This window comes from Cinclus cinclus, chromosome 7 (genome assembly GCF_963662255.1).
Source record: "Cinclus cinclus chromosome 7, bCinCin1.1, whole genome shotgun sequence".
Taxonomy (NCBI): domain Eukaryota; kingdom Metazoa; phylum Chordata; class Aves; order Passeriformes; family Cinclidae; genus Cinclus; species Cinclus cinclus.
In genome coordinates this window covers 33,983,840-34,010,438 of record NC_085052.1, presented here as the reverse complement: position 1 = coordinate 34,010,438, position 26,599 = coordinate 33,983,840, and the positions used below count along the sequence as shown (strand labels likewise).

The window sequence follows — 26,599 nt, the reverse complement described above, 5'->3', positions numbered from 1 at the left end:
CCCTCAGCCGCTCCACCATCATATTTGTGCTCCAGCCCCTTCCCCAGCTCCGCTGCCTTTCTCTGGACGTGCTCCAGCACCTCAAGGGCTTTCCCGAGTTCAGGGGCCCAGACCCACCAGGGCCGGGCACAGGGGGAGAATCACTGCCCTTCCCCTGCTGCCCACACCATCCACCTGCTACAGGCCAGGATGCCACTGGCCTTGGCCACCAAGAAGGATTTTTTGTTCCTTGTTTCATTGTATTTCCCCCCGCCCGCCCCTCAGGGAAGCTCTCAGCAGCCCGCCTCCATGGCTGCTGTAGAGCCCCCGTGGGGTACGGCAGGGCCCTGCCCTCCTCCTTCTCCTCCTCCGGGCGAGGAGCGGGGCCGAGCCGCTCCACGCCGCACACCGGGCGGGGCCGGGCAGGGCCGGGGCTGGCCCCGAGGAGGAGGAGGAGGAGGAAGGGGCGGCGCTCGGCTCGGCTCGGCTCGGCGCGGCCATCCCCGCGCCCCGCATCGCTGCGTGCGCCGAGCCGCCGCTGCAGCCGGCAGGATGATCGCCGCCCAGCTCCTGGCCTACTACTTCACGGAGCTGAAGGAGGACCAGGTCAAAAAGGTTAGATGGACATCCTCCGGACGAGGGCCCTCCCCCGCCCGCGCCAGTTGATTTTTAATTTTTAAAAAATTGTTTTAAAAATAATTTCTTTTGGTTTTTTTTTTTTTTTTTTGTCCGCACATTGGTTTCCTTGCTTTGTCCCCGGAGCCAGCCAGGCGCAGGAGAAAGGAGGGATAAGGCCGGGTTTGAGCCCTCCAGAGCATCACCGGTGGGGATGGGATTGGGGTGTCGGTGATGGATGCTCAGCGGGCCGGTCAGGCAGGACCTGGGGGGCTTTGGCAGCGAGGGGTGATGGCTTCTGGTTTTCCTAGGCACCAGCATCCCCGGAAAGGGGATTTCCCCTTCTTTCCGAGGATGCCTGTGAGCATCCCCACTCCAGCAGGCGAGGAGCAGGTAGTGTTTGAATTATGTGCCGCTGCAGGATCGGAATTTACAGGAAATGGTTGTCAGTTGTGCCTAAAAAGAAGCATTTCTATAGGCTTCTTTTCCTTCGGCATTAGGCGGTTGCTGCTGTGTGGTTGGTACAGCCCTAGGATCGATCACGGCCACAAGGAAAAGGATGCAGAGCACAGGATAAATAAAAACGTGGCAGTTAGGTCCTGGCTGAGCATATTGCAGAGCTGTGGGGAGCGGGGAGCCTGGGGCTAGGATGTGGGGACACAAATTGGGAAAATAATTGTAAATGCCGATGAGTCGGGCTGACGTCAGGGAGCGGAGGCTTCCCCTCTGCCACCTCCTCAGGCGCTGCCGTGTGACCCACCTGGGCGTGTGGCTGAAGGCATCCCTAAAATATTTCGGGAAAGCCTCAGTGACAGCATTAGTAGTACTGATTTGTAGTGTTCTTGGGGCTTGAGAATCTCCCCAGCAGGAGGACAGCACCTCATCCCTTTGGACTGTGCCAGGGGAGATCTCAGCTCCAGCGTGTGGGTGACCCACCTTGCCCCACTGGAGGCACGCTCACCCATGCCCACTCCTCCCTCGGGGAAAACCTGAAAAAAAAGCTGAAAAAAACCCCGGAAAAATAAAAAAAAAAGGGAAAAAGCTTCTCATGGTTTCCACGTCTCCATCCGAGTGCTTTAGGTCTCTTTCTTTTCTGCCCGGCGCCTCTCGCGAGGAGCCAGAGGCGTTCTGCAGCTCCTGGCCCCACATACGTGGCTCTCTCTCCCTGTTGCCCAGGCCCGCTGTGTTCCTTTGCCTGCAGGATTTGTCAGTGCTGCTGCTGATGCCAGGCGTGCATGCCTGGGTCAGGCCTTCTCTGTCTCTCTGGGTATGTTATATTTAGAACACCGAGATAAGCATGAGTGTGCCTGGTGGCCAAGGAGTGGCAGAAAGGCACAGGGGGAGCATGCAGGCACAGGGAAACTCTGCAGCGTTATTTGTTGCAGGCTGGCTTGGCACCATGGGGCTGCTATTGTCTGACAGCACGGGAAATCGTGTGGCCAGGGAGCTGTAAAAGCATTCTTATGGATCAATCTGGTTTTGTCTGGAAAAGTGACAGGGAAAAAAATAAAACCCACTTGAAAAGTCAAGAAAGCCAGGCTACTGTTTTTAGAGGATGTAAGCCATCTTTTCCTGTTTGTGTCCTTTTGGAACGGATATTGAGCCTTCTCAGTTTTGACTGCCCTGTAGGGAGAATGTCTGTGTCAGCCGGGGGCTTTGCTGCCCTACAGCTGCTGGGGCTCCATTCCCTGGTTCCCCGTGGGGCAAAAATGCTCTTGCTGCATCTCAGCGTGCTGCTTGTGATGTTTGTGCTCCATCAGTGTGCCGCTTCTAGGGATACGTGCCTGCACAGCTTCGTTTCAGTCCCTCCCTCTCCTCCCCTTCCGGAGGAGCAGCACTTTCTGCTGGTACGTGCCTGTGGCTGAGGGCTGCCAACCAAGGCGTTGTCCCTGCTCTCCGTGCTGCCCCGTGGGGCTCCTGGATGCCGTGGCTGCTCCTCTGCCTCGCTGGTCCATCACAGCTGGTGGCACAGCTGGCGGCACAGCTGGCAGGTCAGCTTCAGGATGCTGCTCTGGGTCACAGGAGGGGTGTGGACAGTTTAAAAGTATCGACCAACCAAGGCCGAACATTCTTCTCTTGTGACCTTTTTTTTCCTCCGGTTTTTTTTCGAATTCCCATCTCTGTGTAGCACTAATGCTCTGCAGCTGCCTTTCTGTGGTGGGAAGCCTGCTGAGGGGTGTGGATAGGGCTGGTGGTCCTAGGCCCTGGAGATAACCTGCATCTAAGAACTAGTGCTTCTGTACTGGTTCTGCTGTGTTTGTGTGTACCCCCTTCACTTTCTAGTGTGGTTTTTTCAAGTTTGTCATTTTTTGGAGTGTTTTTCAAGATGAGTCATGGCAAGCAGGAGGTGTAGCATTGAAAGAAGGGGTCGTTCATGGTGTGAGCCCTGTGGCCCCTTCAAGGGAGCATTTTCCTGTGAAACCACTCGTAATGGCACTTCTGTGTCACCTTGGTGTGCAGCGGCAAGCTGGCAGTGTGTGGTGCCCTATACTGGGTGAATACACATGTGGTCCAAGCAGCTTAAACTATCCAGATGTTTCTGCAGACATCTGTTCCCTGAATGTTTGTGACATTCTGGGGACAGCGGCAGGAGCTCAGCATCCTTGCTCAGACAGGGGACTTGGCACAAACTCAGCTGTGTTCCCCATTTCCCTAGAGAACTGGCTCCCATCCTGAGGGATAAGGGAGTCATGGAGTGTCCCTGGCATATGTGCCTCTGGCCTGTGTGCAGGAGAGCTTTGTAAAACTGCCTTTTGTTTCCAACAGGTTTGTACCTGCCATAGCTGGCCCCAGCAAAGGGAGCCTCTAGGTGTTGCCTGGTTTCTGTCTGTCAGGGGAACAATATGTTTTTGCTGTCTTACCTGAGTGAAGAAAAAGGTCTTGGGATCAAGGAGTGACACGTAGATGTTTAACCTTGAAAAAAAGTGATGGAATGGAATATGAAATGTAAGAACTGGTATCCAGAAGAGCCCTGTATTGGTGACCCGCTCCTATAAAGGCTTTTTAGGAACCAATCTGATAAATCATAAGTAAGCACAAACAATTTCAAAATGTCTCAACTGCTTGTTTTAACATGCTTTGGCTCCTGATGAATCTTCCTCATGCTGAAAGGAGTATGATTAGCTCTGCAGAAAAATGTTTTCGTGGTGAAGGGTTTTGGTATGAAGGCTGTCTCAGTAAAATAGGTGCTAATGATTTCTGAAATTGTTGTGGGAGTGCTCTCTTCTTGGATACCATTGACTGCTGTCAGTGTCCAGAATGAGGCATGTGTTTGAGGAATGGCCCTTAGGTTTAAGCCTTTAGTGCTGGCTGTTTCATTTATAATTATTCACAACTGCTCCAGTTGGATTGGATTTTCAGAAACTTCTTTTCCCCAAGTACAAACTGCATCTTTCCTATGTGACCAGGAGGAATTATGTGAATGCGGTTCAAATGGTGAAATTCTATTTTTAAAAAGTTGCTTGCAGATTCTGTCACTGGTTTGTTTTGTTTGGGTTTATTTTAAGTGAAAAAGAGATTGAGCTCTTGGAGGACTCCCATAGTGGCAGTCTGGGAAGATGCCCTTCTTCGGGGGGGAGGACCCCACGGTGGCAGCCAAATAAAGGAGTTTTTTCTGCTCCTTGCCCACACAAATGCCTGTCTGAAATTGTTCCTGCCCTCTGCCATGCCCTGGGAAGGGCTGGCACCTGTCTCAGCGGTGCTGTGAGTCTGCTTGGGTGCTGCCGGCAGCTCCTGTCTGTCCTGGGCAGCCTTTCCACAGCTTCCCCGTGCATACGGCTGAGATTTGCTTTGTGATCGGCTTTTATTGCCGGCAGAGCAGGGAGTTATTAGACCTCCATCCCATAATCCAGCCTCCGGCTCCCCCCGCCTCAAGGTATTTATGGCTGTTTGCTGGGAGTTTTCCCTTGGAGGTCTGCACTGCTGGAATAACTAACCCTCTTCCCGCCTGGGAGGAGAAAAAATAATAAAAAAAACAACAAACCCTGAAGGAACGGCTTTTTTCTTTCTTTCTTTTTTATTTTCTTTTATTTTCTTTTATTTTCTTTTTTCTTTTTTTTTCTCTTTATTTTTTCTTTATTTTTTCCTTTTTTCCCCCCTTTTTTTCTTTTTTTCTTTCCCCTAGTTTTACACGTTTTGGAAGGTGTAACACATAGGAGTGACTTCTTTTTTCAAGCAGAGGCTCAGTGTCCCCGCCCCGGGAATCTCGGCGGTGGAGATGGATGGCCTGGGTGCCATGGAACGGGATGCTCTCCCTGCGTGCAGGAGGGTCCAGCCCAATTATGTAAGGGCGCTGGCAGCGCTCATTGGTCTCTCACGGCAGCAGAAAGAGCCCTCCCTCCCGTTTTGCCTCGCTGCTGAGGGCAGCACAGGGGCAGAGGTGGGGAGAATGGGCTCGTCAGTCCTGACTGTGCAAACGCCACAACCTGCGCTCACAACAGGGCTTTCGGTGAGCGGGAACCCTTCCGCCCTGCTTTTGGGAGGAGGATGCAGCAGTGGGGCTTTGTTAGAGGGATGTATTAATTGCACGGTGAGGTCTGACTGTGAGTGATGTTTGCTGTAGCTTTCACTGGGAGATCTGGGGAATCATCCCTCTGAGCGGCAGCGTGGACTGCTGAAAGCTCAGCCTGAAAAAAGAGGTTGGTTCCCTCCCTTTAAAGGGAGTATCCTCATGCTCTGACATCATGGCTTTACACACTCTGCTAAAAAAAAACATGGCAGGGTTTGCCATGAGAGACCTTTCTTGCTCAGCCGGACTCCAGCCTCTGCATCCACCCCCAGAGCATTTGGGGCTGCAGAGAGGGCACATCCCATCCAGATTTTTATTCTTGGAGCGAGATGGTGCCGGTGACTGGCTGTGGTTGTTGCTGTGAAGGGGCTGTCAGCCCATGAGGGCTGCGCAGGGACACAGCAGGGGTGTGGGGATGCTGCCCTGGGGTCTTGCATTTGGCCTCTGTTGCAGAGAACCTGAGCTCAGCTCTTCTACCCTTCTGCTGTACGCCTGCACCGTCACGTCACCGGTTCGTGGGGAAAATGCACGGTCTCATTTCATCATGGTGTTATCAATCATGGTATTGTTCCTCTGCAAGCAGTGGCATTGGAAAGTTCACAGCTTGTGCAGCCTCTGGCTGTGTCTCCTGTGGTCCAGGCTTGCCTGGCCCGCAGCCCTGTGGTTCGGGATCAGGCTGGGTAGCTGTGCCCAGCAGCACTCTCCATGCCTTCCGCCTTGCCTGTGTAAATAAGTGCTGGGTCATGGCAGGAGGGTGTCTGACTCAGGGAGATACTGTCTTTGAGGAGACCTTGAGAGGGGTGGGCTGGAGTACTTTCTGTATGAGCAATTCAATTGGTGCCTGTTTTATGGTCACTTTAGGGTTTAATGACGTTTTGATTGCATTTCCTTTGTGAAGGGCATTATTCATTGCTTCCCATCTCAAAGTCCCCAGTATATGGAGTGCTTGTGTACTTATGTTTCACATAAAGTGGTTTATTATGGCCTTGGTCTTGTAAGGCATAAAGCCAGCTTAGAGAAGAGCTGCTCTCGAGGCTTCCAGAGCAGCCGAGGAGACACACGGAGCCTTGGCACAGAGGTGGCCTGGGGTTTAAATTGACGTGGCTTTTCCAGTTCTGCTGAGGACAGAAAACATGGGCAGGACTTTATTTTTTCAGTCTTGCTAAGCTGCGAGCAGAAGTGATCCCAAAGGTGTGGCTTCAATCTCAGCCATTTGTGGAACCAAATTTCCAAGGCAGGTAAAGAAATGAGGCAAGAGTAGACTGGCAACTGAGGTGGAAAGGGTGGGAGGTGTGTTTGGCAAGAACCCCCCAAGGCCATGTTGTATTTTTCAGACATCAAAGCATCTCTGTCATCTTGACAGCGAAGGTGATTGTAATGTTACAGAAAACAATGCTGTTGGAAAACTAGGACTGCCTCCTTTTTCCAATGAGGTAAAGCAAGCTTCTGTCACTGGAAGCCACAAGGGAGAAGTCAACAACTCTTAATTTGATGTTTTGTCTTGAGAAGGAAGGTGCCACCTACTCCCAGTCACGTTCTGTCTTTCTAGACCCTCTGGTCTTTGGAGTAGGGTCTTTGGTCTTTGGGATAGGAAAAGTGGTCTGCTACACAAAAAGAATTCCTCATCCTGTGATGTAGACCCAAAACTACTGTGGCAAGTCCTTCCCAATGTAAGGCTTTAAACCCAAAGCACCTCTGACACCCACATCACCCCAGCTGGGACAAGGTGCCAAAAGAGGGATTTTTAGCTCCAGCTGCTTACCTCATGGACAGTCAGGAGAGCTGAGGAGTGGGGCAAGGGCTGGAGGTGGTGGTCTGAGGCCGTACGCAGATGTTTCTGTGTGGAAGAGAGGGGGCAAAGTGACGTGGGACTGGGTTGTGCCTTGGGAAGATGGTAGGATGGAGCTCCCCTCAGCAGGCCCTAGACTTGTACATTATCCATGATTTTGAGTCAGAAGATAAGGCACGAAGCGTGTGGCTGTGCTGTCGGCTTGGCCAGAGCCCTGGAGCCATGCTGGGGCTGCACACTGTCCTTGCAATTAAAGAGAGGTGCAGCCCCAGTGGGGCACCTCGGGGCAGCCTTTCACTCTGGGGTGGTGTGTGTCTTCCCCAGATTGATAAGTACCTCTACGCCATGCGGCTCTCTGACGAAACACTGCTGGACGTCATGGCTCGCTTCAGGAGGGAGATGAAGAATGGCCTCTCCAGGGATTTCAACCCGACAGCCGCAGTGAAGATGCTTCCCACCTTTGTGAGGTCCATTCCTGACGGCTCAGGTAAGGAGCTGAGCGTTCTCCATAGTAAACATGACGTGCTTTGTGGAAACCCGTTAGAAATGCACAGTGTCCTACCAAGAGCAAGAGGGATTTACTTCCTGGCAAGCCCCGACAACATTTCGAAGGAAGCTTCCCCTCTGTGTGCAGGTCTGTTCCCACAGATGCTGGAAGATTTTGTGATTCCTTTGTCAGAGACATTTTGATGCCAGTGGAAGGGCCCTTCTTGGCATTCAGTTCACTCTCACTCAGTACACTTACTCTGAAACCCATCTGCCAGCAATCAATACTTCACACAGAATGATTTTTGATTCATGCCCATGTGACCTTGAGTCTTAAATACAGTGGCTTTTAGTAATTTGATGTTTCTTTTAACTTCTGTTCTCCTTACTTCTTCCTCATTGGAAGTGTGAACCATTACAGGCTGAGTTTGAGTTTCCTGGCATTCCTGCAATTCATCTTGCATTTTGTAGCTTCTCCTTCTACACTGTCTTGGGGGAAAACCTCACAGAACTCGAAGAGGATGTAGTGTGTGGCTCCAAAGCTGCTGCTCTGGTGTGCTAAGCTTTTTCCATCTAGATGCAGGACTCATTTTTTCCATGCCCGCTGTACCAGATAAGAGTGGCACAAACTGCTCTCAGACACCAAAAATGAGACCACGATTGCCTCTAATGACTTACTACTTAAAAATTACTGTGTTTATTAAAGATACCATATATAGAGTATCTAAATATATTTGTAAACATTATATAATAGTGTTTATTATTTAGTAGTAACACTGGGTTTCTCTCTCATGTAGCGTGAGCTGTTTTAACTAGTGTGGTGCCTACCACAAATTAACTAGCTTGGTGCCTAACTGTGTGCAGAAATTGCAAGAACTGTGTAACAGAGTTATTACATATTTTGAGGCTTTCTTTTCTTTTTTTTTTTTTTTTAGTTAAAATTGAGAATTTATTGGTGAAAGAACATGAGGCCAGGTACTTTGTGTAACTTAGTGCTGCTGTCTGGCAGGTGGAATCCTTAGATAGCTTTGCTTTGCTTTTGTTGCTTTCTGCCATCTCAAGCTTTTTAGTTGAGATGTGATTTGCTGTCTCAAAAAAACCAAAGGGAGAATGTATTTCAATCCTGTGTTTCCCTTAATTTAGTGTTGCTGACTGTTATGTTGAAATGTTGTGTTGAAATTTGCAGCTTGTTGAGAAAGCCAGAAGCTGCCACACACAGCTGGGCCGCAGGCAGATGTTGCACTAAGGGTTTGCACACGAGGTGACTTGAGGGCTTTTGTGTGGAATCCCAGCATTTCACAGGCTCCAAAATACCTGGTTTTTCTTTTGTGTTTGTTTTGAGTTCACTTGAGTAGTGTCTTGTCTCCAGTTCCCTGCTTTGTCAGGTGCTGCACAGTATCAAATCTGAGCTGCTTGCAGTGAGTCAAATAATTTTGAAAATTGTTCCATCATACAAACTGGGAAGACTTAGAGATGGCCAAGGAAAGAGGGGATCTGCACATGGCCAGGAGAGGTGTGAGAGGTTGCTGAGCACTGCTGGGACCAACGATGAGCCAGAGCAGTGAGCAGCCCTGGTTGTGTGTAGGCGTGTCTGTATATCAAGGCATTAATTTCAGATCATGCATTACACACCTCCTTAAAAAAGAACCTGGTGTATTATGTACAGGGCACTCAGTTCTTGATCCTGCTGCCAGCCTCTCCAGGTTGGGCACACTGCTGGCAGTACTTTGCAGCATGGATTAGAGCAAGGCAGCACTTTGCCCCAGACAATTTCTCCAGAACTCAGTGGTGACCTGTATATGTAGGTGGCTAGAGCCTCTTTGGATAGGTGTTAGAAAAGCAGGCGGTGCCATTCCATTCTTTCCCTGGAAGGGCATGTTCTGACCCCAGGTATGAGCAATATTTGCTGTGAGGGGGTGTTGTGGCATTTCTTTCCCTGACTCACCCGTGTGTGCCTGTCACGTGTGGCCCAGCCATCACAGGGGTGCAGCCAGGACGTGTACAGAGCCCCCTTCCCTCTTCCTCCAAAAGGTTCTGGGGGGCCCTCGTGGATGTGGCTGTGTTGATGTGCCCAAAGATGGCAATTTCTGCCTTCAGCTGTCCCTCCGTAAAAGCCAGAGGCTGAAAGCCTGCCCTTTTCTCTGGCCTGTCTCTAATTACTGCCTTGTAAGCTCTTTCCTCTGAGTCCAATTATTATTATGGGAGCTGACTATTCAGAAAAATACTGTTGTTTAGTTTTAGATCTGTGCTTGCGTTCTTTTTCAACAAGGAGTTTGTGAGCAATAATTCTAGAGACTCTGGAGGTGTTGATGTTAGCAGTTTTTTCCCCCCTTCATTCAGAGTTGTTTAATTTACAAAAGCCATGAGGTTTGTCTGTCCACAGTGCCTGGAATGGTATCTCAGGCCAATTCAAAATGCTTTTGAAGGCCAAATAAATTCACAGCAGGTTTGATTGTACCCTGGTGTTATGAAGCACAGATCAAATGCTGCTGCTTGGGTTTAGTTCCTCAAGTGCACTGGAAGAAAGCTCTAGTTGCATACAGAAAATTCCACACTCTAGTTCAGAGATATTTTAAAGGGCAATGGATGATTCTTAATAATTTTTTACCTTGTGATGAGCTTGATGGTGCTGGAAATCAAACACCATAACCTGTTAATTTTTTTACAGGGAAGGTATTTCTGAAGTGCAGTGTTTGTTTGAGGTATGCGCTTAGGCTTGAAATAGGGCCATCTGGTCCAATGTTGATTTTCACATTAGTTACTGGAGGTAATGGCTTGCACTCAACAGATGATACCTGTGAGATAAAGCTTATTTGGATATTTGGCTTAATGAGAAACTTGTGGAGAGTGTTTGACTTCCGGACTTGCTGCGGTGAAGTGGGTGATGAATTTTTTATGCTGAGCCAAATAAAGGGAGCTGCACTTCTATGCTCATATTTTAAATGACATTTGTGCTGGTGCAAAGCAATGTTTAAAGCCACACTGCTCAGAAACAGATAGGGAAGCAATGCAAGATCTGTGTTTTGGCAAACTGAGTTTGCCCATACCTTGAGCAGCAAGAAGGAGAAGTTGGGTTGCAGTGCAGTAAAATCAGGAGGTGTATTAGAAGTTTTGGGCTCCCACTGTAATTTTGCTATGTTTTTCTGTATGGAGTTCGTTGTTTTTTGTGTTTTCTCACATGACAGTATTTTGTTTCTGTATTACACTGCAACCTTGGAAAACCAAAGGGACATTTGCAGTGTGTTTTTGCTTGTCTTGGTCTGTTTCTGTTAAAGATCCTGTCCTGAGGGATACCTTGTCCAGTTCATCAGCTTTGCTGAGTGGTATGAGGCTCCCAGAGGTGCATGGGGTGATGAGGAGGAACAGCTCACTAGGTCATATTTTAGGAGTTTTGATACAAGATTGGACAGGGTAATCTCAGAGGCAAGTATGGCTCTGGAAATCCTCATGGATAAATTGCATACCTGGAATTTTGGTGACAGTCTGGGGTCAGGAGGCTCTGGGAGCTGAGTGTGTTTGAGGTAACATGTCAAAACAATCTTTCCAGCTACTAGAGGCTTTTCCACTTTGAATTTAGGCAGGAGAGGAAAAATGGCAGTTTTAGGAGTGGCCTTCTGAAAGTCATAGCTGATGAGGAAGCAGGATAAGAAAATTTGTACCTTTGCTCTGCTGCCCTCTGAGCAGCCCCGGTGAGCCCAGGGATGCTCTGCACAGACACAAATGCTTGCTAAGAGCCCTGGTGACTATCTGCAGCTTGGACACACACTCCTCTGTGAGAAAGGTGTGCTTCCCTAAATATTGTCTTTTTGCAGACTTTGACAATCGCTGTCTTTGCTCCCTGTTTGATAAAGCATGAGATAGCACCAGCAGGTCAGTGAAATATATTTGCCTTGCTCTCCAGGGGTCCTGAAGGTGTCATTCCTCAGATAGCCAGGCCATGTGCCTGGAGTCTGTGGAGGTTGGAGCTTACTGGGTTGGCTTCAGCTCTCTCCAGCACAGAGGGAGATGGAGGTACCCCAACTCTTTTCCTGGCTCCTGGGCAGATATCAGGAGCTCTGTGCAAGGCATCACAACATCTAACTCCTGCAGCAGTACAGGGCTGCTATTTTAGGCTGTCGTTTCTCTGACTTCTCTTATCTGTCTGCAGTTTGCAGTGAATCTCAGCCTTTCTGGACATGAGATGAGGGGTGGTTCCTGCTTTAATTACATCTGTGTATAATCTGTTGATTTTAGAGCAGCCACCATTCACTGTTATTTGCCAGAATGACACTGGTTTATTTACAGCAAAAGGCTGCTTATCAGTGGTCTGGCATCCCTTCATTTTACTGTCTCTATTTTCAACATCTCTTTTAGCTTTCTCCTGAGATCTTTGCTTTGCCGGCTTCATCATGAGATCTGGATACAGACTGTCCAATGTTTTGGATTCTTTTTGGGTAAACCTTCATTGACTGTGTACCAATGGTGGTCGGTGTCTCCATCGCACCGACTTCATGTTAAATTTTAGGGCATCAAATTGATGGAGTCAGGTTCACGTGCATGCCTTGCAGCTGGAACTTCCTTGCTGTAGGGACTGGACATTTGCTTCAGTGCTGCACTTAACCAAGCTTGATGTTTCCCAGATATGTGTTGCACACGATTTTTAATTGCTTGTGTCTCGTTTTGCACATAGAGAAAGGAGATTTCATTGCACTGGATCTTGGTGGTTCTTACTTCCGAATTCTTCGGGTAAAGGTATCGCATGAAAAGAAGCAGACTGTGCAGATGGAAAGTGAAATTTATAATACCCCAGAAGACATCATGCATGGGAGTGGAACACGGGTAAGCACCTCTTTCCTTGGCACGTCTGTCTGAAGCTTAGCTGCTTAGATTTTAGAAAACCTCCACAAGAATGAGCTTAACACCTTACCAGTTGTACCTGCAGCATGCAGACTGCACTTCAATGCTGGATGTGAATAAGCAATACTTAGTGTAACAGAGCATGCATGGGTGCTGCAAACTTGCTGTCACCAGCTTGGAGACTTCTGGATAAGTTAGGGAATAAAAATTCTGGCTTTTATAGTGAACTTACTTTCCACGAGTGCAAATGGAGAGCAGGAAAACAACTTAGTCTTTGTAAGCAATGAACATGACCAGCCCTGCAATTGTAGTGTTAGATGAGGGATAGAAATCCCCATGGCAGCCACATCTCTGTGCTGGCAGTCTGAGCAACTCAGCATTCATGAAAAGTACAAGTACATTAGAAAAATTACGGGAAGCTGATAGAATGTTTTGGCACAGCTTCAATTTAAGTTTTGCTGAGTAATTGAAAGGCTTTTTTTTAAGTCTTCCCTGTTCCAAGAGTAGAAAATATTTGTATCTGTTCACTTGGATTTCAAATTGAGTTCTTTGAAAGAGTTTTTTTTGTTTGTTTGTTTTTTGTTTTTTTTTTTATGATCAGGGAATGGATTACACTGGCAGATTAGTCTCTGTGTCAGTGTAAGGTAAAATTAATATTTTCATTTTTGGAAACAGCAAGGTTTTTACACTTCTTATTAGAATGAGCTTCTGTTCAGGAGTGTAAGATCTGCAGGAAACTTAAAGCTTGTTTCAGAAGAATAAGCAAGAGAGGAGAAAAAGAAAACTTACGGGAACAGCATTTCTACCTTTAATTTTCTGTAGTCACCTCAATACCTTTACTGTGTGTATGTAGTAAGTGCTTCTGCATTTTCATGCAGCAGTGAGAGTAAGATGGCAATGATGGCTTGTCAGTAGAAGTGATGAAAGCATTGCTGTGATATCTGAACCACAGCAGTAAAATAACATTCTTGTAAGGACTTTTCCTGACCTTATTGCTTTGTTTTTGGGTCTAAAGGTGATGCAGTAGCTTTCCCACAGAATGGCTTTGGAGGGGAGCTGAGCTGAGCTGCCTGTGGCTGGCAGAGGCAGGGAAGTTGGGTGGGCTGCTTGGAGGCAGGTTAGGAGCAGGGGATTGCTTGTCCATGGATGGATGTCAGGAGCTGGAGGCTGACAGGCAGCAGGACTGTCTGCACACCCATGTGTCAGTCCTGGGGAGGCAAGGCAGGCTGGCTTCAGTAGATTCTAGATGGAGACATGATAAGGGTGGTAAGGAGAAGCCAGGAAGGGAGACATCAGGTCTGCTTTCTTTCCATGTCATTGTCATATCTGTGTTTTAATTTTTCAGTATCCAAAGGCCATCTGGCTGTTGGGAAGCAGCAGTGTGGAGCTCAGGCTGATAGGCTTTGTCATGGCTTTTAAGCTGAAAGGCAAGCAGGGCTTCTGCTGACCCCATGGGCACAGGATTTAAGTACCAGGAGAAGAAGGGCAGAACTTGGAAGCATTATCAGAATACCACCCGGATTTGAAGTTGTTCCATGACAATATCCAGTGCTTGCTGTGTGCCTTCAGAGGGAGGCACAGGGGGTGCCCAGGAGGCAGACAAGCATCTTATGGTTTGGTGCTTATGACTGATGCCTACACTTGAGGTTTTGTGAAATGTCCGAGCCAGATTTGTGGAATACTTGGACTGAACTGCCTGTGTAAGATAGGCTACTAATGATTTCCAGCAAGCTGTGTCATTACCTTTGCTGAGTTGCACTCCTAAAGCTTAATGCATAATGAGCTTATTGAAGGATTGTGATTTATAGCTTCACATCTCACTAACATGGTTTGTTTTGATATCTTCTACTTCACAGCATTCAAACTTGCATTTTTGTCCATCTGTCAGGCATGGCCTGACAGTTTTACCAGTCAGAGACAGTTCCCTATCGAAGTCAAGGGCGAAACTCTCACTGACTTCAACAGTGTAATAGCAGGTCTAAAATCTGTAAGAAGCCTGTCTCCTGTGTCATCTCAGTGAATGGGAATGTGCCTGAGACTTGATTCTGGTGTTGCTTTTTGTTTTCTACCACCACTGGAGATAACTTATGGATTTATGACTGTTCTCTGGATAAGAAACTGTGGTTTACTTGCTCCTTAAATCATCCCCATTGAGGGGCTTGGGCCTGAGCTGGAATCTTCAGTTGCTTGTCCAAGTCTCCTGTCTGCTGGCCAAATGTATCCTTGTGGAGACCCCTTGGAGCCCAGCCTGAGCAGGCAACTTCATGGTGAGGGGAATTAAGCCTGATCTGTTGCTCAGGTTGCTCAGGGCTTTATTGCTCAGGTCTGTAAATCAGGTCCTTTCCTCTTGCCTGTGGCATTCTCTCTGTCTACCTTTTTGACATATGATAAAATATTTGGCTCACACTGTTCCCTACTACAAATCTGGGTAAAAGAAGATTTTGATATTTCCTCAGTGCACTTTCCCTACTTTAATGAAATTATTCTGGAACTTCATAATGTTGCCTCTACTATCCAGTCAGAGTTATTAATATCCAGTTAGAGTTATTAATATCCAGTCAGTTATAAACTGGTAGGGTTTGGATGTTAATACGTGCATGGGAACGCACAGACACTTCCTTGAGCCTCCTTAGGAAAAATCTTATGAGCATCAGTGGTAGCAAAACTAATAAATGCCTGTCTTTTTCTGCTTTGGAGCCATGCCTCCTTCCCTCTGTGGTTTATGAACAACAGTAGCACAGCCAGACCGTGCATCACTGACTAGGCACAGCTCCTGTAGTGTCCAAATTGTGGCTAGTAGTAAACTGCATTTGCCTGCCCTCCCAGTGTACTGCTAACTCACATAGGTGGGCTTGAGCAGGTCCTGCCAGGACTGTGTGGGCAAACACAGCAGGTGCGTGGACTTTCTGGAGTCTATTGGGAATGCCCAGGAATTTTTTGCATTTAGACTTACAAAGCCGATCCCGTCTTTTCTCTATGCATTTGTAGTTCGTTGCATGAGAGGGATTTTTGTAACAACATACACAGTCAACATTTCTGCTTCCTGCTCTCTGAACTCCCGAGGGGTTTGAGGTTGGCCCCTGGTTTTTCTTTGTAATCCTGGAAGCAGCTGAAAGTTTAGTGGGATTGAGTATTCAGCAAGATACTTTCAGATGGAAAGTGTAATCAAAACAGGCACTCCTGCTGTTTCTGTGTTCCTCTTGGAGAAGTTGCCATATTTTATTGCATAACTGTAGTTCTTTTCATAACTCCTCTGTCCCTCATCTGGGCAGCTGAAAATTGTCTTCCAGAAGTGCAGCAGTGTACATTGCATTCCTGTGTTGTTTCTCTGTTTGGGCTCAGAAAAAAATGTCCCTGATTTGCCCAGGACAATGAATGGCAACATTCTCCCTGGGAAACTACTGTACTTTTCCTTAATCAAATCTGACCTCAGCTAAGGCATGAGTTTAAGGTGCTCAGTTTAATTGTAATATTACACACACTGCTTCTTGGCCTGCTTTGAAGGACAAAATATTCTTGTTCATCATTTGTAATTGCTACAGTCTGTCTGTAGTACATTCCTGTCTCTCCCATGCTCTAAATTGCTTTTAATAAAGGTGTGTGGGCTAATTGGAACCAACAGATGTCTTTGTGTACTCCCTCCCAGTTATCCCCAGTCTTCTAGGCAGATTACCTGTTCTCATCCCACCAATGCTCCAGATAGGATTGGGTTTATTTTGTTTGGGTTTTTGTTTTTCAGGGAATTAAAATGTGAAGCATAGCTACATCCCGGGACAGGCAGTGACTTGTTAATAGCTTGCCATCTATTTGTGGTATGGTCAGTTGAAGGCATGCCTCAGTATTTAGTGCTGGTAAACACAAATATGTATTTTTGTTGTTTCAATTGCTCAGACTCGATTTCAGCTTTGAGAGTTGCAGTCTCCCTGAGGGGCTTTCCAAATGGCTCAGTGCCTCCCTGGTTCCTGGCCTGGCTGACAGGGACACGTGGTGCCATGGTTACAGGTGCCATTGAGGCATCTGGGTGGGAGTTGGTACCCACCAGCCTGGTGCAGGCTGCCTGCATAGTTCAACCTTTCAAAAAATGCATAAAATATCCCCATTTTGGGTTGTTTCTCAGAACTTGGAAAATATTTAGACAAATTCCTTGGCTTTCCTTTTTGTTTGTTTGTTGTGTGCTGTAGGAGTAGACTTGAGAGATGATATTATTTTGGGGGGCTCTTGCAAAGTGCTGGGTTCTCTGGTCTCAGGAATGTTTGAGTGAATCAGATGTCTTCTTTACATCACTGTAAAAGTGTTCAAACCTCCTATGGAACTGGATCCCAAATGTTCTTTTGACTTGCTCCTTCCTGTTATAGAAAGGTTAAAAGAACATTTTTGTTCTCATCAATTGTTAAGTGGAAGGGTTACAGCAGGCTCGAGAGCCAGGAGCCTCTTGTTTCAGGAAGTCTTTTTATATGGGTGGAAAAGAATGCCTGCAGAATTAGGTGTGTAAAAGGACAGTGCATTTCATAATGTAATAGTTATTAAGGTGTTAATATACCCTGCTTGAGAATATTTTCATAGCTGTGCCATTTATACATCTTTTAAAATCTGGAGAGCTATTTTCCCCTTTCCTCTTATTCAGAGTAGTTTTCCTATGGAGTTTGAAACATTTTCTCCCTGAAGCCATATCTCTGATCATGGTGGTTTTATATTTTTCTTACAGCTTTTTGATCATGTTGCTGAATGCCTGGGAGACTTTATGGAGAAACAACAAATCAAAGACAAGAAACTGCCAGTCGGGTTTACATTTTCCTTCCCCTGTCGACAATCCAAGCTAGATGAGGTGAGAAGATTTCACAGTTTTCTTAATACACAGAAGAGCTGCCATGTTATTAAAACACTGCCATGAAAGCAGTATCCCAGACAAGTCTCATTTGGGGGATAAATGAGTATTGTATTTCACTGTCAGACTGTGTTTTTGTGTTTATGTTTCTACCTGAAAGAGATGGGTAACCAAAGGGGAGGAGACAGCTGATGTTTTGTGCTGAGCTCCTCCCTGTTATGGTTTACCCTCTAAACATGGCAGTGGTTTTCCCTGCGTCCTGTGCAGCCTTTTTCACCTCTCCACGGGGTGTGATTTGGAAGGACCCGGCCCAGCAGGGTTTGCTGGGGTTTTGGTGCCCCTCTCGAGTACACATGGCTCAGGATCAGAACTGGGATGAGCTGTGCTGCTGGCTTGGCACCGGGGACAATCAGACAGGTAGCCTGGAGCCAGCCTGCTTTACAAAGGGATGGGGATAACCAGCCATCCCTTGTGCAGTGCCTGGTGACATTCCCATGACGAGGATGCTGTGGTATTTTCCTCATTTTTCTCCTTGTACCACAAATGACTCAGCAGCCTCCTCCTGGTCCAGCATTGCCATGGCAACAGTGTAGCAAGTGAAGGCAGGAAAGTTAAATCTACACAAAACTCGCAGAGGTTGCCCTGTGACACAGCATGACCTGCTTTTCTAGCTTGCAGGTCTCTAGGTAAGCCTGGTGCAACAGTCCCCCAGATGCTGGTGCTGAGGAGGGCCAGATGAGGCATGATTTTAATTACATTTCATACTTCTTGAGCAGTGCTGAGATCTGAACCCAAAGGTGCTGAGTAACTCAGGGTCTGAAAGCAGTTCAGAGCAGAGAGCTGCTTTTCCCTGCATTAGATCAGGAGAGATGAGCTGATCTTGGGGCAGCTCTCCCATCTGGCCCTGGTGCATGGTGAGGCTCAGGCTCCTGAGCACAGCAGGGCTGTGCTGGGAATGTGGTTGTGAAGTTGAGTTGCCCTTGGGAAGGTTTGCTTAGCTGCATGATGAAAGGTGCTTGTTTGTGGGCAGGTTTGCTCCAACCAGCTGGGATGGAGTTGTGCTTGTGTGGGGCAGGGGCAGGCAGCATGTGGAGTGCTGTGGGGACACCTGAGCAGTGGCAGAATGAAGTGGGATAGTAACAAGACAGGGGAGGGTGTCTCTTAAACAGAAAAGCCAGCAACAGAAAAAATTATCAAGTTTTGCTGATGTGTCTCGAGTGTTTGAAAAATACATTTTTTCTAGATTCTGTGGGCCAGGTTTGTTCTTGGTTTGCTGCTTCTGTGAGGCTGTGCTTGCCTGGGTGCTGTTTTCTTGTGCTTGGTGAGCGGAAAGAGGCAAGGTAGTCTCTGTTTGCTGCAAGGGTGATAAGATGGGCACCGTATGGTTGGTCCCTACTCAACCCTGCTGCATTCCAAGGGCTCCTTTCTGCTGCCAAAGCTTGGCTGGTGTAGGAAAAATTTCTTGCAGCACAGTGGCCAGTCATGCTGAGAGGAGCTGCTCTTTGCCAGTGTGGTTTGACCAGTTTCATATAAAAGTTCTGTGGAACAAGGTGCCCTTTTTTTCCTGGGAAAGCTGTGCCAGCAGAGTGGGCTTTGCCCACAGTTTCCCTGCACAGCAGCACAGGGCTTTGCCAGGTTTCTAAAGGATGCCCACTAGGGCAGCACATTGGCAAAACTTACATGAACAGAGTTTGTGGTTCTGGAGGCAGGAGAGTATCTCCTGGTCTGGAAAGAGCTGCCCTGACCCTCTGTCCCCTATAGCTATCTCAGTTTGGTAGGAAAATTTGATTTTTAAGCTGAGGTATGGGCAAACATACACCTGGGCAATGGCTGCTTGTGCCTACAGGTTTCAGCTTTTCTGGTTTTTAGCTTCTTGGACTCCTAGAGTGACAGATGTGTGGATACTGTGGTGGGTAGGAAAAGCAGAGCTGGTTTGAGCTGTCTTTCTGTCAGTTGATTACTGTCAATGCTCTTTTCTTTCTTTTATTGTTATTTACCTGTACACTGAATCCTCTGATTCAGCCAGGCATCATGAAAATAGCAAAAAATCAGTGTAGTCATTACCTTAGGGGATTTGCAGCCTTTTCATGATGGCTTGCAGACTAGGAATTCAATACCAGGATTTCCTTTTTGATCTGTGCTGTAAAGTAGGGACATACATTGTTACATCTCCAATATTTTCATTTCCCTCAATCCATAAATGTGATCCCACAGTTAAACAAGCCCAGACAGATGGGACTCCAGGCAGTAAAATGTGCAGAAGCCTGATCCCCACTGCAGCTGTATCCTGGACATGCCAACATCATATCCCTGCTCTGTAATCAGTCCTGTACAGTCAGCTTTTTCTGAAAGCAGTCTATTTCCATGGCCCAAAGGGATTAAATGGTTTTCCAAGAAAAACTGTCGAGGAGTAGCAGGGAGAAGAGTAGGCTAAAAATACAAAATGCAAACGCCGTTTTCTAGCAAGGGACGGGAAAAGAAATTCTTATCTTTCAGCTCACTGTAATTAGGCTCTAAGACCACCAGTTGTCTCAGGTTGGCTTGTTAGAGGTCATGTGAGAAAAGAAACCTGAAGATTCATTAGAAGTATAAAATCTTGATTTTAAGGGGAAAAAAAAAATCTGTGTGTGTCTTATGGTTTCATCCTGCTGAATGTTGCTGTCTCATTTTATCAGGGTATTCTGATAACCTGGACAAAGCGCTTCAAAGCAAGCGGCGTGGAGGGAGCAGATGTCGTGAAGCTGCTTAACAAGGCCATCAAGAAACGTGGGGTAAATTGCACTTCTTTCTCCTTTTTAGCTGTATCTCAGCTTTGTCAGGGATCACTCTTCATGTCACTCACTTGAGCAGGTGGTCTGGGTGGTGGTGGAGCTCTGCTTTCTTGCATGAAAATGCATGGGTTTGCTGGAAGAACGAAGCGGTGTCAGAGTTGTTGTGTGGAAGCTGTGATTTTCCTTGCAGCACAGAATTGAGTTGCTGTATTGTGGCTTTTTGCTGGCAACCTTCAGTGATTTTATCACTCTTCAAAAACTGAAGAAGTGCTGTGTGGCAACGCTGTGGCTTTTCAGTGATACCAACACATTCCCATTCTTGAGAAACTTGTTTCTCATGGACTGGACTCAGCTCAGTTGTGCACCTGCTGTGTGTGAGAGCAGGATAGGAGCTGAGCAGAAGACAAGGGGATTTCAGGCTCAGCGAGCTGCTGCTCCCTGCAGTTTCTCAGTGTTGACTTTATAGAGAGTGAAGGTGACCGGGTTGCTGATTTAAGCAAATAAAAAGGCACTGAGTGTGAGAGAGAATGAATTTGGGTTTGCATAGTGCTTGCAGTCAGGTCATATGTTCATTACTCAGCATCCAAAAATTCAGTGGAAACTGTAAAGTATTTGCTTTCTTTGGGCAGTTGTGGACTCAAGTAAACCTGAATTTTCCTGTCACCAAACAGCATTACTGGAGTCAGTTACTATCATTAGACTTGGTGAATCACATGCGGAAGAACCTGGAAAGGAATGGCTGCATGTCATTTATTTAATTGCATTAAATAATAATTAAATTGTTATTTAATGCAAATAAATTGAATTATTTTTGTATTAAAATCTTCACTTGAAATGAAACACATTGATGGTTTAAGTGAATCTGTAAGAAATATTTTCTAGATTGACTTCTCAAGCAGCTGCTTCAAATCATTCCATGTTTCAGTGCAAAGTTCCTTCTCCCTCGTGTATAGGCCTTTTCTGTCCTGCCTAAGTGTGCTTATGTGAGAGCAGCTCTGTGCTCTCTAGAGTGATCCCAGCACTGTTTTACTGCTTGCATTGGTCTGCTCTCACTGCCTGCTTAGGTACGTGGGATGAAGAACTGGCAGACAGAGCGTGGAATATTTTAAAAGACGAGCTGTGGTATTCAGACAGATTATTTGTCTCCTTGTGGAACTATTTTGGTTGGAAACTAAACGAGTGAGGAACAGGAGCTGTGTTCTCCAGGGGAGCCCTGTGGCCCAAGTAACGCTTTGTTGCTCCCCAGGACTACGATGCAGATATCATGGCTGTAGTGAACGACACCGTGGGCACCATGATGACCTGTGGCTTCGACGACCAGCGCTGCGAAGTCGGCTTGATCATCGGTAACGCTGCTCGCGGCGGGCACGGGGCTGGTGTGCCTCTGCCTGTCAGCCTGCTCAGCACCTCCTGCTGTCCTTTCCCCCTCCCCCAGGCACCGGCACCAATGCCTGCTACATGGAGGAGATGCGGCACATCGACCTGGTGGAGGGCGATGAGGGCAGGATGTGCATCAACACGGAGTGGGGGGCCTTTGGAGACGACGGCTCGCTGGAAGACATCAGGACCGAGTTCGATCGAGAGATTGACCGTGGGTCCCTTAATCCTGGGAAGCAGCTGTGAGTGAGGCTCATTTGTGAATATTTTCTTCTGCTGTTTTCTCTTCTGTGCCCCATTTCCCACTTGTGTTAGGAGTTCTGTAGTTCAGTAAAGCTTTGCCTGTGGTGAGGCAAAGCTCTGGTGGGGCCAGGCCTTACGGTGGCACGGCTGGGCTCTGCTTCCCATGATTTTTGGTTGGATTCGTGGGTGACTGCTGTCTTCTCCTGCAGGTTTGAGAAGATGGTCAGCGGGCTGTACATGGGGGAGCTGGTAAGGCTCATCTTGGTGAAGATGGCCAAGGAGGGGCTGCTCTTTGAGGGGAGAATCACCCCTGAGCTTCTCACCAAAGGGAAGTTTGAGACAAAGCATGTTTCTGCCATTGAAAAGTGAGTAATCAATCCCTTTTCACTCCTTGGGTTTCACAGTGACTCTGAATGTTAATTTTCCTGCTCTTTTTGCTTTGTGGGAAAGCGTGCTGCATTGGGGTAGGCTGCCATCCTCTAATGCCTGTGCAGAGCTGGCATGTGGGGACCCCCAACAGACAGTCTGTACCTTCCTCCCCAGTATTTCTCCATTCTTGTCTGTTGGGAGGAACTATAAAATCTTCCAGTCCATACAGCTTTCAGGGTGCAAGCTGTAGTACCTCTCTCACTGCTCACAGAGTTGCTACTCTGCAGCTAAACACGGGAGTGAGTTGGCTTAGTGCCTCCTAGCAAATACTTGTGCTGCTCCTTGCTGTATCCCTGGGATTGTGGGGCAGAAGGAGAACAAGTGTGACAAGGCAGAGCATTCAGTCTCGTAGGCAGTGCCGGGTGCTGCACAGTGACCTCTGAGCTATGTGCCAGTTGGTTTCTGAGAGGGCCATCACCCCTTTGGTCAGTACTTACAGGCTCTTCCCCCTGTGTTTTTAAAATTCACATCACTGGGATAGTTTGTACCCTAGTCATTGGGATGGATTTTCTTTCTGAAATGGCAAATACGACACCAAGGGAACAGCCAGTAACTTCTGTAATGCCTGTTCCTCTTGCCACTGTTTACTCCTGTCCCTGCAGACCATGTTATCTGAACAGCTTTCCGTTTAATGTGTGTGTTTATTTGTCTTAACCACAGAGGTGTGTGGACCAAGGTAATGTTGAACAGCAGTGAGAAAAACACAATTATTGAGAAATTCAGTTTCTAAGAGGAAAAATTTGCCCTGAAATCTCACCTTATTTCCTGAAGAGACACTTTGGTTTTAAGTAGGGGGCACATACCTGTGCAGCTTCAAATTTCTAGCTGGTGCTATCAAGATGCAAGAGTCCTTAAAAAGATAGATTGAATGCAGTTAGGGATGGCAAGATATATTCCCCTTGTATTTTTGTCTGGGAAATGACCGAGTTGGATGAGGAGAAGTTTTGCCAGAAAATTTGCTCTCAGGCTGGGTGTTAATGAGGAAAAAAACAATGCAAGAGGCAGAGATTCAGGGAGGTTGTAAAAGCCTGAAAGAGACCCGTTAGGATGAAATTGCTTAGGCAATCTTTGCTCAGGGTTTTGTTTTTTGCACTGGGCTTAATTTATCAAGACATGCGAGTGTGGGATTAGGTGTGTGCTCAGGTCTGTGCTGAATTGTGGGGCTGCTGCTTCATGCTTAGAGAAGGTGTTTGCAGTTTAAAGCATCATTGTAATGAAAAAGTATTTTCATTCCTCCAGGTCCTCCCTGTAGTAGTACCTGGACTTGCACTGTTTGTAGGTGGCATGTTTGCACCAGACTTTAATGGAAAGCTTTTCCATGTGTGAATGAATGTGTGTTTGGAGCATTTTATTTCAAGCCTCATGGAGCTTTCTAGTCCAGATCTCTTAAGAAATATTCTTTCTAACTTTCTCAAACCCCAGGCAGGGACACCCATGTTTGGATGTGCCTCCGTCCTGCAAGTCCAGTACGTGCCCTCTAAGGGAGTCCTCTTTACTTTGCAGGAGCAAAGAAGGTTTGAACAAAGCCAAAGAAATCCTGACCCGGCTGGGGGTGGAGCCGTCCCACGAGGACTGCATCGCTGTCCAGCACGTCTGCACCATCGTGTCCTTCCGCTCGGCCAACCTGGTGGCCTCCACCCTGGGTGCCATCCTCAACCAGCTGAGGGATAACAAGGGCGTTGGTCGCCTCCGGACCACCGTGGGCGTGGATGGCTCCCTCTACAAGATGCATCCACAGTGAGTCCCTCTGCTCCTGCCACTGACACCACTAACGCTTCACCTGCCACGGGCTCTGGTTTGCAAAGGGGTGAGCGTGTCATCACCCAAGGCAGCCTGTGAGATGGTGAACCCAAAGCATGGGCGAGGGGGTTTAGGTCTGAGCTGGGCAACTTGGGGGAAAGGAGAGATGTCTTTTAAGTGAAGACGTTGTATGGGATTCTCAAAACACACAAAACCACACGGAAAAGAACCAAAAGTTACCCTGAGTAACTGGATACTTCAATGTCAGGGAAAACTACAGTGGTCTGAGTAGATACCTTAAGATATCACCAGCAGACCTCTTGGAAGGAGAGTTTATTTGTACAAAATACTTCTTTGTGTCCATTGATTTGGCTGTGAGGAGACCTGCATTAATTCATTTTCACCTCCATTTCCAGTTTAATGGCCATGTCTACCCCTATTTTTTGCCAGTCTTTTCTGAATATACACTTGGAAACCAGGGGGGAAAAGAAATAGTGCTTAGATTTCTGTGGCCCTTAAAAAATGGCTTTGTCTTGTTTTTTTCCCCATCTTGAAAGTTACATTTTTAACATGAAAACAGAAACAGCTGTATGGATTTATGTAGAAATCAGAAAATTAATATTTATGGGGGAACTTCCGAAAGGAGAAGTATGCTTAATGTTTCATTTTCAATTTCTTATTATTTGTTGAAAAAGATGTTTTCCTCTGTTGAAGAAAACCATAGAATTTTAGCAAACAAAAAGGTTTCCAAGGATGCTCTTCTGACTAACTTTTTCAGATTGGGCAAGGTCTGGGGATTGTTAAGACAATAAACACGGGCAATTTTGGTTTCTTAACTGTTTCCCACACCATCTAAATCAGCGGGTTCAGGAAGGACCACAGGAGAGGGAATTGAAGCAGCATTGCAGCCAGGGAGAGTTTGTCCCATCCAGGATCAGGTTCAGGGGATGAGACTGATGCTCTCCCCTTCTTTTTGCTGGTTTTGCTTAGAAATTCAGGAGGAAGGAGGCTGTGAGGAAGGACCACTCTTCCCTGACAGTTTTCCTACTTGGGAGGACACTGTAGCTAGTTTGAGCACGGTGGGTTTGCCCACTACCCTTGCATTGGGTTGGTGTGGGCAGTGCAGATTTTGGGGAGGTGCGGTGCAGATTTTTGGGGGGAATGCAGTGCAGACTTTGGGGAGATGCAGTGCAGATTTTGGGGGACATGAGCGCAGGTTTCGATGGGGACAAGCAGTGCAGATTTTTGATGGGGTAATGTGGCGCAGATTTTGGGGAGATGCAGCACAGATTTTGGGGGGGATGCAGCGCAGGTTTTGGGGGGCATGCAGTGCAGGTTTTGATGGCGGGGATGCAGTGCAGATTTTGGAGGGCATGCAGTGCAGGTTTTGATGGCGGGGATGCAGTACAGATTTTGGGGGGCATGCAGTGCAGGTTTTGATGGCGGGGATGCAGTGCAGATTTTGGAGGGCATGCAGTGCAGGTTTTGATGGCGGGGATGCAGTACAGATTTTGGGGGGCATGCAGTGCAGGTTTTGATGGCGAGGATGCAGTACAGATTTTGGGGGGCATGCAGTGCAGGTTTTGATGGCGGGGATGCAGTACAGATTTTGGGGGGCATGCAGTGCAGGTTTTGATGGCGGGGATGCAGTACAGATTTTGGGGGGCATGCAGTGCAGGTTTTGATGGCGAGGATGCAGTACAGATTTTGGGGGGCATGCAGTGCAGGTTTTGATGGCGGGGATGCAGTACAGATTTTGGGGGGCATGCAGTGCAGGTTTTGATGGCGGGGATGCAGTACAGGTTTTGATGGCGGGGATGCAGTACAGATTTTGGAGGGCATGCAGCGCAGGTTTTGATGGCGGGGAGGCAGTACAGATTTTGGGGGGCATGCAGTGCAGGTTTTGATGGTGGGGATGCAGCGCTAATTCTGGGATGTGGGCAGTGCAGAGGCCGGGCTTGCAGCATCCCCTCCCCTCAGGTACGCCCGGCGCTTGCACAAGACCACGCGGCGCCTGGTGCCCGACTCGGAGGTGCGGTTCCTGCTGTCGGAGAGCGGCAGCGGGAAGGGGGCGGCCATGGTGACAGCCGTGGCGTACCGGCTGTCGGAGCAGCACCGCCTCATCGACGAGACCCTGGCCGAGTTCAAGCTCACCCACGAGCAGCTGCTGCAGGTGAAGAAGAGGATGAGAGCGGAGATGGAGGCGGGGCTGAAGAAGAAGACTCACGACACGGCCAAAGTGAAAATGCTGCCCACCTTCGTCCGCAGCACGCCGGATGGGACAGGTTTGGCTTCAGGGCTCCCGGTGTGGGGTTTGGTGAGGCTGAGCAGATCTGGTGCTAGCAAAAAGGGAGTTGAGCTGTGCAAAGGAGGAGATCTCCCTGCTGGCCTGTGCTGGTTGCTGGCAGCCTGGTCCTGTGTCCTTGCCTCAGGGTGCAAGCAAAGTCACAGCTTGAGGGGAGAAAACCACAGCTGGCATCATAAACCCAAACCCCTGCGAAGCCTGCTCACGTTACTTGGGTACTTTGCATTTCATGGTGGCTGGCCAAATTTCAGCTTTCTCTCAGAGAACAGTTGTGTGGGTCCTTTTTCCCTTGTTGATTTAAAGGAAAACAAAAATAATCAGAGCAGCATCTAAAATCTTCCTTCGTTGAAGATCTTCCCAACTGAACTTTTAGGAGATTTTCTATCAAAATACTTTGAGAGAAACATTTCTTCAGATTTTACTTATGATTCTCCAAATACACATACATACTCTTTTACAGAGAACGGAGATTTTCTGGCACTTGACCTTGGAGGGACAAACTTTAGAGTTTTGCTGGTGAAAATCCGCAGTGGTAAAAGGAGAACAGTTGAGATGCACAACAAGATCTATGCCATTCCCATTGAGGTGATGCAGGGAACAGGAGAAGAGGTATTTGTGCTTCTCTTTGGCTGCACTGCTGCTTTCTAAATAACTCCTTTAGAGCACATAACGTGTACAACTTCAAATATCATGACTT

The 26,599-nt window shown here is 47.5% G+C and overlaps 1 protein-coding gene across 2 annotated transcripts in view; it reads left to right on the top strand.

Moving 5' to 3' along the window:
* The first annotated feature begins 387 nt into the window (after positions 1 to 387).
* LOC134046293 (hexokinase-1) overlaps positions 388 to 26,599 on the top strand; it is a 36,774-nt gene continuing 10,562 nt past the window's right edge. Inside the window, exons 1-11 of one of the 2 annotated variants that reach the window (XM_062496626.1) lie at positions 388 to 594; positions 7,215 to 7,377; positions 12,046 to 12,194; positions 16,918 to 17,037; positions 19,713 to 19,808; positions 21,055 to 21,154; positions 21,244 to 21,427; positions 21,638 to 21,793; positions 23,361 to 23,594; positions 25,578 to 25,882; positions 26,363 to 26,511. In XM_062496626.1, coding sequence (XP_062352610.1) covers positions 532 to 594; positions 7,215 to 7,377; positions 12,046 to 12,194; positions 16,918 to 17,037; positions 19,713 to 19,808; positions 21,055 to 21,154; positions 21,244 to 21,427; positions 21,638 to 21,793; positions 23,361 to 23,594; positions 25,578 to 25,882; positions 26,363 to 26,511 — 1,719 coding nt within the window. In that variant the 5' untranslated portion in view covers positions 388 to 531. The remainder of the gene's footprint in view (positions 595 to 7,214; positions 7,378 to 12,045; positions 12,195 to 16,917; positions 17,038 to 19,712; positions 19,809 to 21,054; positions 21,155 to 21,243; positions 21,428 to 21,637; positions 21,794 to 23,360; positions 23,595 to 25,577; positions 25,883 to 26,362; positions 26,512 to 26,599) is intronic. The other variant, XM_062496627.1, reaches the window with a different exon arrangement.